Source organism: Rattus rattus, chromosome 9 (assembly GCF_011064425.1).
Source record: "Rattus rattus isolate New Zealand chromosome 9, Rrattus_CSIRO_v1, whole genome shotgun sequence".
Taxonomy (NCBI): Eukaryota; Metazoa; Chordata; class Mammalia; order Rodentia; family Muridae; genus Rattus; species Rattus rattus.
The window spans coordinates 38526731-38543044 of NC_046162.1; the positions used below are offsets into that span (position 1 = coordinate 38526731).

At 47.1% G+C, this 16314-nt stretch overlaps 1 protein-coding gene across 2 annotated transcripts; it reads left to right on the top strand.

The window, feature by feature from the left end:
• The first annotated feature begins 3945 nt into the window (after positions 1–3945).
• Positions 3946–14076, top strand: Mefv (MEFV innate immuity regulator, pyrin). Of its 2 annotated transcripts, XM_032913346.1 has the most exons (10): positions 3981–4257; positions 6201–7049; positions 8353–8693; positions 9053–9148; positions 9911–10129; positions 10528–10550; positions 12172–12287; positions 12459–12751; positions 13106–13137; positions 13300–13830. In XM_032913346.1, the coding sequence occupies exons 1-10, from the start codon at positions 3981–3983 to the stop codon at positions 13607–13609; spliced, it is 2556 nt and encodes an 851-aa protein (XP_032769237.1). In that variant the 3' UTR covers positions 13610–13830. The 2 variants fall into 2 exon arrangements, with proteins under 2 accessions (XP_032769238.1, XP_032769237.1); XM_032913347.1 differs by having other exon boundaries at positions 3946–4257; positions 13106–14076.
• The last annotated feature ends 2238 nt before the right edge of the window (positions 14077–16314 follow it).

Genomic DNA, 16314 nt, shown 5'->3' on the forward strand with positions numbered 1-16314 from the left:
ACCACGGCTTTAATCCTAGTTTTACATTTTTATCAAAAGCCCCTAAAAATGAAACTTTTGCGACTCTCTCTTGACCTCTGAAGACCCTAGCAGCATCAAAACATTGCCTTGCAGAAGTCTCTGACTCAGAATTGCCTGTGTTACAAAAGAAGGAGCTACAATGGTAAAGTATGTGGCTGGAAATCCCCGTTCGCAGCCTCCCCATCCTGTGGTAGGTGCTCCAAGGAGTTTCCTGATGAGTCAAGGAGGAGTCACAGATCAGAGGAACCTGCAGCAGCCTGCATGTCACAAACCCTCACCACTTCTCCTGCAGCTGCCTCACTCAGTCAATGTGGGAGGTCCAAGCTCAGCATGGGCCAGTCCCACTCCTGGGCAGGTGGTCCTGGGGTGCATAACAAAGCAAGCCTGGGAACAAGCCAGAAAGCAGCGTTTCTCTGTGGCTTCTTCATTTCCTGCCTCAAGTTCCTTTGATGGTGGACTGAGATGTGGAAGTATAGCCAGATACTTGGTTTAGATCATGGTGTTTATCAAGCAATAGGAACCCTTTGTAAAAGACGGCATGGACATTGTTTTTTGTCTTCTTTGACATTCTGACTAAACTCAATATTGCTCAACAAGGGCTTAGAAAAGTTCCGATTGGTTTGGCTTAGTTTATTTTGCAAGGGGAGCTATTTTCTTTGAGTAACGTAAACCTACAGAAAAGTTTCTTACAAAGGGTAATTTTCCAGCATTTCAAGACTCTGGGTTGTTCCACACATCCCCCAGTTTTTGAGAACCAGTTTCAAAACAAAGAAACTATCGCTTTAACAAAAAAAAATCAAATAGCCTGAGATGTCAGTGCTCGCCGGCAAGCCCCAGCACTTAGGAGGGGGGAAGAGATCAAGGCTATTCCGAGTACACATAGCAAATTCAGGGAGACCCTGGGTTATACGGAGGTCCATTACAAACGAAAACCTCAAAAAGCCTGGTGGGGCCTCCAAGCACTAATGTGAACACTCAAAAGGCTGAGGCAGGGGGTCAGGAATTCAAGGTCATCACACGACATTACAAGTTCCATGCTCACTTCTAAGCGAGAGCAGGTGTCCTCAACCAAACAAGCCAGAAGCTACCTTGGACATCTCCCACCTAGCGTGTTACTGTCTCTGTCGTCGTATGACTTTTCTCACAATAAATAATTCAAAAGTTACTGAATTCTTTCCTCCGGTACTGCCAGCCTTCCATGATTAGGACATGAACTCCCCAGGGACAGAGAAAGCATCCATCTCCAGTCACCGGCACCCTCCATTTTTGTGACTTCAGCCTCCATGCAAGGGTTGTACAGAGAACAGTCATCCCCATGGACCTCCTCTTAAACTTCTCCTCTACAAACTCACCCAACAAAATATTGTTTTACCTCTAAAATATTTCCAAATCTCATTGTCATCACACAGACTCAGGTTTGTAAACAACGCACTTGCACTTTGGGAAGTGAGAAGCAACTTGAACTATTTAGATGAAAGCGTTCAATATTGACCTGAACGTAAAAGACTAGATTGACATTGTATTTAGAAAATGATGCTTTAAAAAGTGGGGAATGGGTGTAGAAAATGTAATATGTATAATATACATATATAAGTTTCTCAGTAATAAAGAATAAAATTATATATCATTGTCAGGAAATGGACGCAAGTGAGGATGAGCATGTTAAATGAATTAAGTCAATCTCAGGAAGGTAGCATATTTCTTTCACTTATGGATTCTAGTTTTTGGATAGGTACTTAAAATCGTGTATGTATATGTGACATGAAAGTAGAAAAAACATTGTCTGGGGAACAAAAGGGATCAAGACAGGGAGGGGACAGGAGGAATCTTTTCTAAGTATATTATATAGTTTATGAAATGACTTTATCTAATCCAGAACTAGAGACAGTGGCTATACATCAATGCAAATTAACTCATTAGTTTAAAAATGTTTCTATGAATAAAACACCAACATCAGATTAAAATGGGAAAAAAATCAACATCTCAAATGAAAGCAAAGCAAAAGGAGCGTGAGACACTGTTGGGACAAATGGAGAAGCTTCGTAGCTAGTTGTTCTCATGTAGCATTGCTTTCTTGAGTATAAAGCATTGTGGTTACTTCCATAGCACCTTTGGAGGGCCAGCAAGGTGGGTTTGGTGCTTATCCCACAACCATAAAGATCCAAGTTCACATCTTTAGCACGGATGTAATAAAAAGTTATGCATGCTGGGACATGTGTGTAATCCCAGTGCCAGAGTGAGGGAGACCCCTGGGGGCTCTAGACCACTCAGTCTAGTTGAGTCGGTGAGCTCCAAGTTCAAGTAAGAAACCCTGTCTCAAATAAATAAATAAATAAATAAATAAATAAATAAATAAATGGGATGGAAATCGATGACAGAAGACGCACGGTGTCAACCTCTGGCCTCTATGAAGCACACGTTCCCACGCATCCACCCGCACACGCGTGCACACACAGATCACCGACACGTACGCAATAACGTAATGTATTATTAGGAGTACTTAGGGTATTGTTCTAGTTTGGATTCTGTTGCTGTGATACATACCAAAAGCAATTTGAGAAGGAGAGGGTTTGTTTCACCTTCCAGGTTACAGTGCATGGTCAAAGGAAGCCAAGACAGACAATAAAGCAAGAGCCTGAAGTAGAGATGGTGGAGGAACACTTACCGGCTGGCTCCTTGGCTTGAATTTTGGCTACCCCACCCCCTCTCTTTCCTCTGTTTTTCCAAGACAGGGTTTCTCTTTGTAACAGCCCTGGCTGTTCTGGAACTCACTTTGGGGACCAGGCTGACCTTGAACTTGTAGAAATTCTCTTGCCTTTGTCTCCCAAGTGCTGGCATTAAAGACATGTGCATCCAGGGTCACCCGGCTTCTGTTGCATTTCTTGTACATGCCAACCGTACCTGTTTAGGATGGTATCACCCACAGTGGGCTGGGCGCTCCTACATTGGATCTCAACCAAGAAAATGCTCGACATACACGTCTACGGGTCAATCTGATGGAGGCAGTTTTTCAGTTATGCCTACGGGCCAATCTGATGGAGGCAGTTTTTCAGTTATGCCTACGGACCAATCTGATGGAGGCAGTTTTTCAGTTCAGGTTCCCTCTTCCGGAACATGTCAGGTTGGCCGCTAACATCAGTTACCACAGATATATCTAGGATGTTTAGAAAGGTAGATAATAACACTTTCTATTTATTATCAAATGATTGAGAAAAAGGTAAAGAAGGCCACAGAAACTGTAACACAGAAGCATCCCAAGCACCCTAGGGAGTGCCTAGAGAATATGTGTCAAAGGGCACAGGGAAGAGCACCCTGACTCCCAGGGAGCAAGGGTCAAGTCAGCCGTGGGAACAGATGCATAAGAATTCTGGTGACAACCGTGGCCCTCACGTCCCCGTTTGAAGACTCTACGCTGCTAGATAGACCGGACATGAACCAGGCAGACTGGAAAGGTGTTGCAGTGCCTTTCTGGCTTCTGCTTTCTTGAGAAGGCAGATAGTGTTCATTGCTGTCTGTTCCTTCACCTCCATTGGCCCTGGAGGTCTATAAACCCCAAGAGTTGAAAGAGAGCCAACTCCACGAAAGATCATCATTCTCCTTCTCTTCCACAGCCCAGGGTCCTGAGAGCAAGCAAGAGCACAAGAGCAGCAGGAGGGTCTGGCTCTCAATCCCAGAACCTCCCTAGAGCCTGTCCTGCCTTTTGTTCGACCAGGACTTAGGCTGGCAAAGTGGAGACCTCCTCATTGGAAAAGGCTGGATCCTCAAAGAAAGCATGCAGCGGGCCAGACCTCGGACACGCCCTCATCGTTACTCTCAGTTCCCACCAAAGCCTATGTGCTTCCTGTGCCTTGTCCGTTATTTCACAAGCTGTTTCTTGCTTGTTCTGAAGTTGCAGGAGAGAAGTCTTCATTTTCTGTCAGAAGCCACGTAGCTGGCTGTAGTCCTTCCCGGCCTGCATCATGGCCAATACCCGTGTTGACCATCTGCTAAACACCCTGGAGGAGCTGCTGCCCTATGAATTCGAGAAATTCAAGTTTAAGTTGCACACCACCAGCCTGGAGAAGGGCCACTCTCGGATCCCCCTGAGCCTCGTGAAGATGGCCAGGCCAATAAAGCTGACCAGGCTCCTGCTAACCTACTATGGGGAAGAGTATGCTGTAAGGCTGACCCTGCAGATCCTGCGGGCCACCAACCAGCGCCAACTAGCAGAGGAGCTGCACAAGGCCACAGGCCCAGGTAAGTAGGCAGTCAAGTCTCTTCCCAGCGGAGGAGGGGAGGAAAGCTCAGACACACGCTCACTGGCTTAGGGGTTAGGAAGACCCTGTCTTCCGTAGCCTGAGCAGTACGAACCAGCATGCCTCATCCTTCTCTCTGGCTCTTGTCGTCCACTCAGTGAAGCTCTCAAGTTCCCAAAGACATTAACAATACAAACTGATATTCCCATTGTGGATGAGACTCAGGACAGGTGGCGTACGAACGGAGCAGAACCTTTTCAACTAATAAACACGTCCAGACTACCATCAGGTTAGCAGGAAGGGCTGGAGATTCAACCATCGTTACGTATCTGAAAATCTCATTACCCACCTAATTTCAGTTTAGGGTTTTTCTTTAGCATACTTTACAAGGATATTTAAACATTCTTTACTTTTAATGAAAGGTTTCCTCAAATCAAAACATAGATTGTTAATTGTAGGTTATCTTTACTATGTAGACTTGGAAATTAAGCTTTATCTGCCATTTCAATATCCGGAAATTGAAGGCAAACTTGCTTGCTGTTTTTGTTTTTGTTTTTTTTTTGGTTTTGGTTTTTAGACAGGATCTCACTATATAGACCAAACTAGCTTCAAACTCAGAGATCCCCCTGCCTCTGGGTCCAGAGTGCTGAGGTTAGAAAGTGTACACCACCACACCTGTTCCAAATGGTTTTCAAGTACCTTTGTGACCTGAGGTTTTCTTCAGTCTGTGCAATGACTAAAAAAGATTCATTTCTATAAGTTCCTTTTTTTAATTAATTAATTTTGTGTGTGTGGGTATTTTGTCTGCATGTATGTAGATGCACCACTTGCAATCTTTTTTTTTTTTTTTTTTTTATTAACTTGAGTATTTCTTATTTACATTTGAATGTTATTCCTTTCCCGGTTTCAGGCAAACATCCCCTAATCCCTCCCCTCCCTTCTTTTTATGGGTGTTCCCTCCCCACCCTCCCCCATTGCTGCCCTCCCCCAACAGTCTAGTTCACTGGGGGTTCAGTCTTAGCAGGACCCAGGGCTTCCCCTTCCACTGGTGATCTTACTAGGCTATTCATTGCTACCTATGAAGTCAGAGTCCAGGGTCAGTCCATGTATAGTCTTTGGGTAGTGGCTTAGTCCCTGGAAGCTCTGGTTGCTTGGCCTTGTTGTTCATATGGGGTCTCGAGCCCCTTCAAGCTCTTCCAGTTCTTTCTCTGATTCCTTCAACGGGGGTCCTATTCTCAGTTCAGTGGTTTGCTGCTGGCATACGCCTCTGTGTTTGCTGTATTCTGGCTGTGTCTCTCAGGAGCGATCTACATCCGGCTCCTGTCGGCCTGCACTTTTTGCTTCATCCATCTTGTCTAATTGGGTGGCTGTATATGGATGGGCCACATGCACCACTTGCAATCTTAAAGTCCACAAAAGCCAGAAGAGGGAATCAGATGAGTCACAGATGGCTGTGAGCCACCATGTGAATGCTGGGAACTGAATCTGGGGGCTCTAGAGGAGCCTCTGATGCTCTAACTTCTGAGCCGTCTCTCTGTCTCTCCAGGCTCCAATTTTAACTTTATTTTGGTTATATACTTGTGTCTGTCTGCATATGTAAGTGAGCATTAGCATGCCCTGGCATATAGGTCAGGGGACAACTTGAAGGAATAGATTCTCTCTTTCCTTTGTGGGTTCTGGAGGTCAAACTCAATTTGTCGAGCTTGTTGGGAGGGGCCTTTGCTTACGGAGCTGGTCTGCTGCCATCATTTTCTGTTTGCTTTGTTTTATAAGTCAAATTTTACAGCCATAGTCATGCCTACATCCGTACAGCAGTCCTCTGCTGCTGTCTAGAATGTTCAGCTCTTCGCTTTTAATAACTTCTAAGGGATTCCTCTCTTCCTTCCTCCAACCCCAGTCTTGAATACGGCATGGCTTCATGACTGTATCCGATTGTCTTTCTAGAACATTTGACTGAAGAAAATGGAGTTGGCGGTTCTGTGCAGTCTTCTGCAGAGAATAAGGCCAAGGGTGTGAAGGGATCAGAAGTCCCTGAAGAGGATGAGGCACAGCAGAATGATGATGAATCAGACATCCTGCCACCCATCCAGGCAGAAGTGGGGAAGGGACCCCAGAAGAAATCACTGGCCAAAAGGAAGGATCAGAGGGGCCCTGAGAGCCTGGACCCACAGACCAAGCCAGGGGCCAGGAGTGCAGCACCACTCTATAGGAGAACCCTGGTGACCCAGTCCCCGGGGGACAAGGAGAACAGAGCAGGTGCTCAGCTCCGCAGGAATGCCAGCTCTGCAGGGAGGCTGCAAGGACTCTACAGCAATGTCCCAGGGAGGAGAGAGATCAAGAAGGCTGAAGTGTATTTGCCTTCAGGAAAGAAGCGACCCAGGAGCCTTGAAATTACCACTTACTCAAGAGAAGGAGAACCCCCAAATTCAGAAGCTCTTCCGACTCAAGAGGAAACAAGAAACGGCGGTCTCATTCGTACGAGAACAGCCACCCTGAATGGAAGGACTACGGGGACTCTGGAAAAGGGTGTAGGGATTCCAGAGCATTCCATGATGCTGGATGAAGAAACATCCAGAAACATGTCTTCCAAAATATCGTTGACTAGGGAGAAGAGATGCACTGTGTCATGGACAGAAAATGGAAACGGGGGTCCAGAAGCCCCAGAGACCTTGGGAGAGACGGTCAGCAGCATACTCTGTGACTCCTGCAATCCAAAAGCGCTGCTGTCATTAGGTGAAAAACTGGCCCAGACTCCAGAAGACCCAGCCTCTTTAGGACAGGCAGCTTCTAAAGGTATCCTCCCCAGCGCTGCAGAAAACGCGATGCAGGCCCAGAAAAATGCACATTTACACATCTTGCACAACAGGTTGCATCAAATTTCGGTTAGTGCTGGAGCCCGCCGAAGTTCCTGTATAGAGAGGCACAGGCTGGGCTAAGAATCTAGAAAGGAATTGGTTACAATGTTGCTTTCCCACGGGGACCCAACAGGGTAATCTTGGGCCAGAGACGCCACTAATCACCTTTCTCTGGGCAGGGAGAGATGTTGACCAAAACTCTCTTACTGGGAAATTAGTCATCAGGATTATGTTTGTGTGTGAGAGACAGAAACCACCAGCTTAGGTGCACAGCACAGAAGCTTGTTCCTCTTTTACACAAATGGGACCGCAACTAAGACTTCTGCTGAGCTGAGCTGTTTTTCTGCCTCAGTTTGTTTTTTTTTTCTTCTTCTTAAATTTATAACGTCGCCTGGTTCCACTCACAAGTATGGAAGGATAAAAGGGATGTCATAATGTAGAAAAGGGAGTTGGGGGCACAGAGGGTCAATGGGGACACCATGATACAGAGAAGGCTTTTAAAAGTTTCTAGAAGCTGTCTGTCCTCGCTCACTTCCCTTTGACTAGAATTTGATCAAATGACTTCTGGTAACAGCACCGGAGGCTGAAAATAGTTCCTTCTAGGGCACTATGATTTTTGCCTGTGAGCCAAATTCCTGAGCCAGGGAGGGAGAGCTAATGGAGTGTGTGTTTCTATGTCTTCTGTGTCTCCTGTCATTTCTGATGTGTAGAGACACAGCCTGCAGCCTTGGAGCAGAACTTTCAGAATTGTTCTGTCACCCGCTTTGCTTTTATTATGATTCTTGAATGGGAGCAGAGGATTTATCCAGCACACAGGTTTGTTTTTTTTGGTAGGAGTGAGGATCTGTCTGTCAATGAATGTGATCAGCCCCAGGAGCTCTGCCTTGAGTTGTGGGCAATCTGTGATAGTTTGATATAGGAAAGCAAATGCTATCAGCAAGTTTTGCTTTCTTTCACATGACCCATTAGATCTGTGTCTTTGCAAGGGGAAAGTATAGGGTTTGTACTAAAGGGCCACCGGTATCTCACAGAATAAATGCCCCAGGATGCCGGGCTGGAAGAGCAGAAAGTTTTGCTCGCAGCCTCAGTAACCTGCTGACAATCTCGTTTGGATGGAAGTCAGAGAAAAGCATGCTGGGAAGTAGCCAGATCTGAGAATATTGGCGCCCTATGAACAATTGCTCTCTTGTAAAAATCTTGGGTATGCCACTGAGGAGATTTTTCCACTTCTGTGTCTCCAGGAAGGTCACGGGACAAGGTTGCATGCCCTCTTTGCCACACCCAAGGAGAACTGCCTGCTGAGGCCTGTGTGCAAAGTTCCTGTAGCTGCTCGGTGGCTCCTGGGGACCCCAAGGCCTCAGGCAGACACTCCATATGCTTCCAGTGCCAAAGCTCGCGTGCAGGAAAGAGCTGTGAAGCCCAGAGCCCCCAGTTCCTACCACAGTGCCCACGTCACATGAAGCAGGTGCAGCTGCTCTTCTGTGAGGACCACAGGGAGCCCATCTGCCTCATCTGCAGGCTGAGCCAGGAGCATCAAGGACATCGGGTGCGCCCCATAGAGGAGGCTGCACTACAGTACAAGGTAAGGTGTTCGTTGCCTGGCCCCATCTCTCCCTGGGAATTGGACACTTGGGGGCTTTGTGTTCTTTATCCAACCCCTCTGGGATGTGGGTCCATTAGTCAGGATTCCTGGGCTGTAAATGATCAAAACAAGATAAACTGGGACAGCAAAGAAGGAAGAAACCCTTCCCCGACTCCCCGTCCCCAATCTCTTGCTTTCAATTGCAGCTCCCCTCGCTTCAATTGCAGCTCCCCTCGCTTCAATTGCAGCTCCCCTCGCCTGGGCTCTGCTGCTAGTAGCCGAGTCTTTCCTCTAGAATTGATACAGGCTAAAAATGGCAAGAGTCAAGTGCGAGCACCTTAACCAGTACTTTTCTCCAGGAGCAGATCCGGAAGCAGTTGGAGCGCCTGCGGGAGATGAGGGGATATGTGGAGGAGCACAAGCTTCCGGCAGACAAGAAAACAGAGGACTTCCTGGTGAGGCCCTGGGCCAGTCCTTGCCTGTTCACACCCCCGCCACGCCCCCCGCAGAAACTGGGGACTGAGAGTGAAGCCTGGTTTCTTAGAGTCTGTTCCCACTCACAGGGCAACAGGGATGGTCACCTGTGGTTGAGTATCAGTGATGACGGTAGGAAGGCCTAAGGCAAGCTCATTCTTGTAGCTCCCTGGCAGGGAGGAGGGATAGCTTAAGTAGTTAAACTTTAAATTGCTGTGAAGAGACACCCTGACCAAGGCAACTTACGACAGAAAGCATTTAATTGGTGGCTTATGGTTCTAGAAGGTTAGAGTCCATGACCATCATGGCTGGAAGCATGGCATCAGGCAGGCAGGCTTGATGCTGAAGCAGTAACTGAGAGCTTACAGCTAATCTAAATGCATTAGGCCAAGAGAGAGGGGGATAGGGAGAGTAGAAAGAGACAGGGACAGAGACAGACAGAGAGAGACAGAGACAGTCAGAGAGACAGGGGAAACAGATGGGAAGAGACAAAGAAAATTGGAAATGGCATGGGCTTCTGAAACCTCAAAGCTCAACCTCCCCAAGGCCACACCTCCTAATCCTTCCCAAACAGTTCCACCAACTGTGGACCAAACATTCAAATATATGAGCCTTATAAGAGTCATTCTCGTTCAAACTTGACACCGAGAGAACCCGCCTCTCATCTATCAGATGAACTTGGAGGGCATCCCTAGATACATACATCCCTAGATACATACATCTCCCAATTCTATGTTCCCCAGAAACAAACAGAAACTCAGAAACAGAGGATATCATGTCCACTTGAGAAGCTATTCCAATTCCTGGAGCAGCAAGAGCAACTCTTTGTGACCTGGCTGCAGGAGCTAGTCCAGACCATCGGCAAGGTCCGAGAGACATACTACACCCAGGTTTCCCTACTGGATAAGCTGATTGGAGAACTAGAGGCCAAGCAAGACCAGCCAGAGTGGGAGCTCATGCAGGTCAGTGTGAGTGTACCTGTACTTGCCTGCTGCGAACAATGGCATGACTCGGGCTCTTACTACCCCCACTCCTCTCAAGCCAGGAAGTAGTGCCATTAAGGCCTGGAATGGGACTTGGTTTCAATGACCCACAGTGTCTCTTGGGCTCATGCCTCTTTGATGAGGTCTCTCAGAAGCCCAGAACACCTAGCACCACCCAAGAAAAGACCAGAAGAACGTGAGGGTGGTTGCACTGTGGGGTCAAGCAAGGCTTCCATCCTTGTGATTAGAATTACCATGAAGGAGAAATGAGCCTGTTTACTGGCACCCTAGGACTGGGAGTCAGAGAGCAGTTTGCATCCAGGGAGTCACAACTCTTGGAGACCGTTAATGGAGATCTTCCCTTTTTTCTCTCCTAGGACATTGGAGCCACCTTGCACAGGTGCAGAGAGGTCCCATGGTATCCCCTTGGGTGTCTAGCAGAAAGCATTTGGATGATACAGTCTTAGGAAGGAGCTGGGTCTGTAACCCAGAGCTCCTGTTTCCTGAAGCTTCCTGAGGCCATCATTCCTGGATTTGCGTGGGAAGAACAAAATGGGAGTCTAACCAAGTGGGGGTGGGGAGGGCAGGAAAGGATTACTGGGAAGAAAGAATGTATCCCAGTCCTGCCTAACCCAAGTGGTGCTTCCCTAAGAAACCTCTCGGATGGATGCTTTTTGTTTCGTGACAGGGTTCCCAGAACTGCCTCTAATCTCAAGCACTTTGGGAGGGGGATGTCCCTGGGGGTTGATTTGAAGGTGGGTGAAGCCAAGCAGGCAGGGGAAGAGAAAGGTGAGCTAGAAAAGGCTACATCCCGGAGTCACTTAGGAACTTTACAAAATCCTGGTTTCCAGGCCTCAGCCACAGTGACTAAATCCCAGTCCCGAGGCTGGGAGTTGGGGGTTAGTGGGATTTAAAAATGATTTTTCCACTAAAATATGCAGATCATAAAATCTCAATTATTTTATGCCTGCAGCGCACTAATGCTAATACATCTGTGTTGGCGTGCACCTGCTTGCACCATCTAACTCCATAACCTTTTTGTCTTCCCACACAAGAACTCTGTACCCTTGAACCCTAACTCCTCATCCTCCCTCCCCTGTCTCCTGGCAACCACCAGTCTGGTTTTCCCTGCTTATTAGGTTGACTGTTCTAAACACCCCATGTCGTCAGAACCATGCGAGTTGTCCCTTAGCCTTCAGCTTGCTTTCATGCCACAGCTCATTCGTGCTGTAACCGCGTCAGAATTCCACTCTATTTAACTGCCAAGAGACTCCCCTTTGGACGCAGCTACCACAGAGTATTTGTTGACGGACATTTGGACTGTTTTTGCCTTTGGGCTATTGGGAGCGGTGTTTTTATGTGCACAGTACAAGTGCTGCTCCAGACTCTGCCTTTAGTTTCTCAGATTTTTGCACCTACTGTATTTCCGCCCCATCGAGAGATTTTAAGGAACTTGCACACTATTTCCAGTGGTATATGTGTCATTTTATATCCCCTCCCGAGGTGCTCATTATTCCACCTCTTTGTCATCAACTTATAACTTCCCCTTACTGTTTTTCATTGCTGTTATAATGGCCACTCTAATGGGAGTGAACTGGCATTAGTTCTTTTTTTTCTCTTTCAATAGAAGTAGTAAAGTATAATTCATTTGACACAGAGAACTCTGACAGCAAGACTAACTCAGTTTTTCTTTTCTTTTCTTTTCTTTTCTCTTCTTTTCTTTTCTTTTTTTTGGAGCTGGGGACCGAACCCAGGGCCTTGGGCTTGCTAGGCAAGTGCTCTACCACTGAGCTAAATCCCCAACCCCGACTAACTCAGTTTTAAGGCTGCCATTTAAACTCACTGTGATCTTTATAGCAGTAGTTCAAAGACACCCAGTGTGCAGCTGAAGGTGAGGACCAGTGTCAGAGTTTTGATTCTAGGAAAGACTTCTTGGTGTCACCTGAGCCGGGACGGTCTGTCACCTCATGGGGCTGCAGACGACATCTTGTCCTCTCTGGCTGACAATCTCTTGTCTCTAGGGCTGAGACGATGACTGCCTCTGAGCTGTTGGGCATTCCTCCAGGCGTTAAAGAAAAATTGCACCTGCTCTACCAGAAATCAAAGTCCGCAGAGAAGAATATGCAGCGTTTCTCAGGTCAGCGAGCTCGGAGGGAGGTGGAAAGTACCCACTCGTTTCCTCCTTGGGGTTCAGGCAGCTCAGATTCACTTCCCCACCAACAAATCGTTTCTGACCCTGCCTGCAGCTTCTTTCTGTTCTAACTCGTTCACTCACTCAGTTTCTTCCATTCTCCTTCCTCTATTTTAGAAATGCTGGGCTCCGAAATGGCATTCAGCGCTTCAGATGTAGCAACACGGGAAGGGTGCAGGCCTAGCACAACCAAGGCCCAGGCCTTGATCCCCACCGTTCACCTAAAGTGTGATGGTGCACACACACAGGATTTCAATGTAATACTTTGCCCAGAGCTGGAAGCTGGAGGATCAGAACCTCAAGATTACCTTCATCCCTCGTCAGCTCAAGACACACCTGAGCTACACGAGATCCATTCTCAGAACAACAAAAGAAAATTTAAATCTTTCCTGAAGTGGAAACCTTCCTTCGTAAGTATGGTGGTAACAAGCTCATCAAGGGTTTTTGTAATTATCCTTTATCTGTTGCTCTGGGGAACTATTCAGAAGGGGGAGGGGTGGGGATACACCTAGAACTGAAGCATAAAACAGGTCATAAAAGGCTTCACAGCTCTGCTTGGTCTCTCTGTGTTTGCCTTGTTGATCGAGGTAACAGCTTCAGTGTTTAGGGTGCCTGGGAGATCTTGGCTGATAACTAACATAGGCTTCAGAGCCCTAAGGAGGAGAATCCTCATCTTTCCTTGTGGGGAGAGTATAATTCAGACCTCCTGAATGGACATACTTAAAACTTTATTCCATCTTTCTTTCCCCCCTCCCCCTCTGTAGTCCAGAACTGACAGGTGCTTAAGAACATGCTGGTAAATGCCTAAATCAAGGCAAGTACTGGCTTTGGTACACCGGGTCCCTGTATGTTCCTGTCCCCTACCGCAATCTCAGTAAACTCCCTCTTCCTTAGATTGGGAGCGCCTTGGGAGAAGCCCACACATCCCCATCCCAGCTAGGTCTTCTTCTTCCTGCAGTTGTCGTGATTGGGACCTAGCAGCTGCTCACCCCAGCCTCATCTTCTGTGGTGATACGAAGAGTGCATGGACCTGCTGCCTGACATTCTCCAGAGGTTCTAAAGTTACATCACCACGCTGGGGACTACTCCTGTCTTGGACTCCAGTGGCTGTCACTGGGAGGTGGAGTATGGAGACAAGACAGTTCAGAGTCCCAGGAACTTGCAACGCTCTGGCGAGCAGGAAGGGGAATATAACTCTGTGGAGAATGGCTCCTGGTGGTAATAATAGCAACGCAACAGGAAGGCACATTTCTCCAGCCTGTGAATGAGGGTGGCCCCAAGCAGGCGGGCAGCTTTCTAGACTACACAGCTAGGAGCAACATGACATGTACCTGGCCTCTGGCTTCTCCCCTCCAGTTCCTGTCAACCTGCCTTTAACCCTGGGGACATGATGAAGAAAAACATAGCTCTTTGGACCCTCAGTCCTGTCAGTGACCAGATACTTCACTGAGTGCCCAACACTGTGCCAACATTCTGGCTTATGCCTCACATTCATGCACTCGGAAGTCATTAAAAAGGTGTCAGTTGGTGCAAGGAATGTAATGAGTAGGAAGATAATATCAGTGTGAAACTGAGAAACTGAGAGGCTGAGGTAGGATGGTACCCGTGAGTTTGGGTCTAACCGGATGGATTCGGGTTACTCTGACTGGGGTCCAGCCTCCGTACGAAAAGAAAAAATAATACTGTACTTGTATTATTTAGTACTATTATTGCTATAATAAAATATTCTGACAAAGCAACTGGGGGAGGAGGCATTTATTCTGATTCATAGTTGAAGGGTTAGAACATCCTGGCAGAGGGCCACATGGCAGGCACGTGAGGCAGATGACCACATTGCATCTGCCATCAAGAGGCAGAGAGTGATGGCCTTCAAAAGCCTGTCTTTTCCCTTCACTATGCCGTCTAGGACTCAAGCCTAGGGAATGTTGCCACCCACATTTATAGGGTAGATCTTCCCTCCTCGACCAACCTACTCAAGGTACACTCTCACACACATGCCCAGGCGCTTGTCCCATGCGTGACACTAAATCCTGACGAGTTGACAACATTAGCCAATACAGTATGCAAGAAGCACAGTAAACCCTAGCAGAGGAACTCCGATACTGTCGATCAAAGGCGAAGGGGCCGTCCACCACAACGACATCCCGTGGTGGTGAGAAGAGGAAGTGCGTGGCTGTTTCACAACACAGCCAGAATTGGTACTCTCAGACATTCTTGAGACAGAGGAGCCATTCCATGTTCCTTCCCCAGGAAGAATATGCCCATCATTCTGTCTGCCCTGGTCTTGAGGACACATAAAACCTAAAGAGAAGAAAAGTGAGCAGACTCCCAAGAGGAGCATGCTCTCCTTGCTTCGTTTGTTTTCTTAAGGAAGCATCTTTCTGGCTTTAAAGGCGATGTCTTTACAGGAACCAGCACATTTAAGCTTCCGTATCATGTACTGTATTTCCAATGCTCTCCCTCCCGCCTCCAGGCCCAACCATGGTCCAGAGACCCTTACATTCTACTAGATCTCAGACCTGAAGAGAATTATGTATCCGTTTCCTTTCGGGCAGTCTGCTGCTATTCCTATTATTATAAAATACCCTTTTGCAACTTGTCTTTTAATTTATTCTATTTGCTGTCTTGTGTCGTACTACATTGACATCTAGTGATTTAAACATAACTATGAAGGCAGGCTGTACATACTTTACTGGGTAACAATACTACCTTTTTGTGTGTGCGCGCCCGTCTGCATGATTGTTCACATATGTGTGAATGTGGGGTATATGGCACACGAGAGTGGAGATCAATCTCAAGCCATTCTTCAGATGCATCTGTTAGCAACCAGCCATCTCTACCGCCAACCCCTAGGGGCCCAGCAACAACAGGGTAAGTCCTTATTAGCTGCCAAGATGGGACACATTCCCGTTGTCACTACCAGTCACATATCCTCCCCTGTGCATGAGCTCCATCCCCTTATAAAAGGCTGGTCCCTCCGTTCCCTGCTGTCTTTCCCTCTACCATCACCCAGAGGCAGTCGCTGTGTACCCCTTGCCCAATAAACTTCCCATGTGAGATCTGTCACATGCTGTGACTTTATGGCATCCATCGCTTGCTTAGATGATAGCATTCTGTCAAGGAACTCAGAAGGCTCTCCTGGTGCTCGTGCTCCCCATCGTGGGTCAAAACAACACACCAGGATCCTATTTCCAGTTCACCTGCAACAGGTTCACTTTCTGCCTGATTAGACACTCCATGCAACACAGTTGTTAAGTCCCCCCCCCCCCCGCCTGGTCGGCATAAACACTTCCCTGGATTCGAGGGAGTGACTGTTGAGTGTCCGGCATTCCTCTGGTATTCTTGGAAATGGGAGTAACCCGAGCCCTGGTCTTTAAGGCTATGGTTCAACCTCCTCGCTGACCATCACTGCTGACCTTTTCCTTTGGGCAAGGCTTCGTTTTTCCAGCTCAGTCTCTCTCTCTCTCTCTCTCTCTCTCTCTCTCTCTCTCTCTCTCTCTCCTTTCCCTCCCTCCCTTGTCCAGTGCTGTAACTTTTCAGAATATCATTTGCAATGCCAGCAGTGTCAAAAGACAAAGGTTTTTCATTTCTTAAATTCACAACCTCCTTATGCAGGGCTAATAAATCTAAAGAAGTATCGGTATTGTGCTAAATACCCCGAAGTTACTTTTTACTCTGGTCCAATTATGCCAATTCTCATTATACATTTTTGGAGTTTTACAAATCCATAGATATTGATCAAGACTCCAAATGCCTTCTGACTTTTGTTCCTTGTACCTGATCTCCCATAATCCACACTATATCACGCAATTCATCAATTCTTGGTTCTAGCTGTCTATCCAAATCCTCTTGTATGGTCAGGGCACTGGTTACATTTTCTGCAAGATGATTAACAAAACTTGCTGTGCTAAAGCTAATGCAGAATTAGTACCGCTGGTTCTCAGTGTTCTGAGAGCAGCAACACTGGCAATGA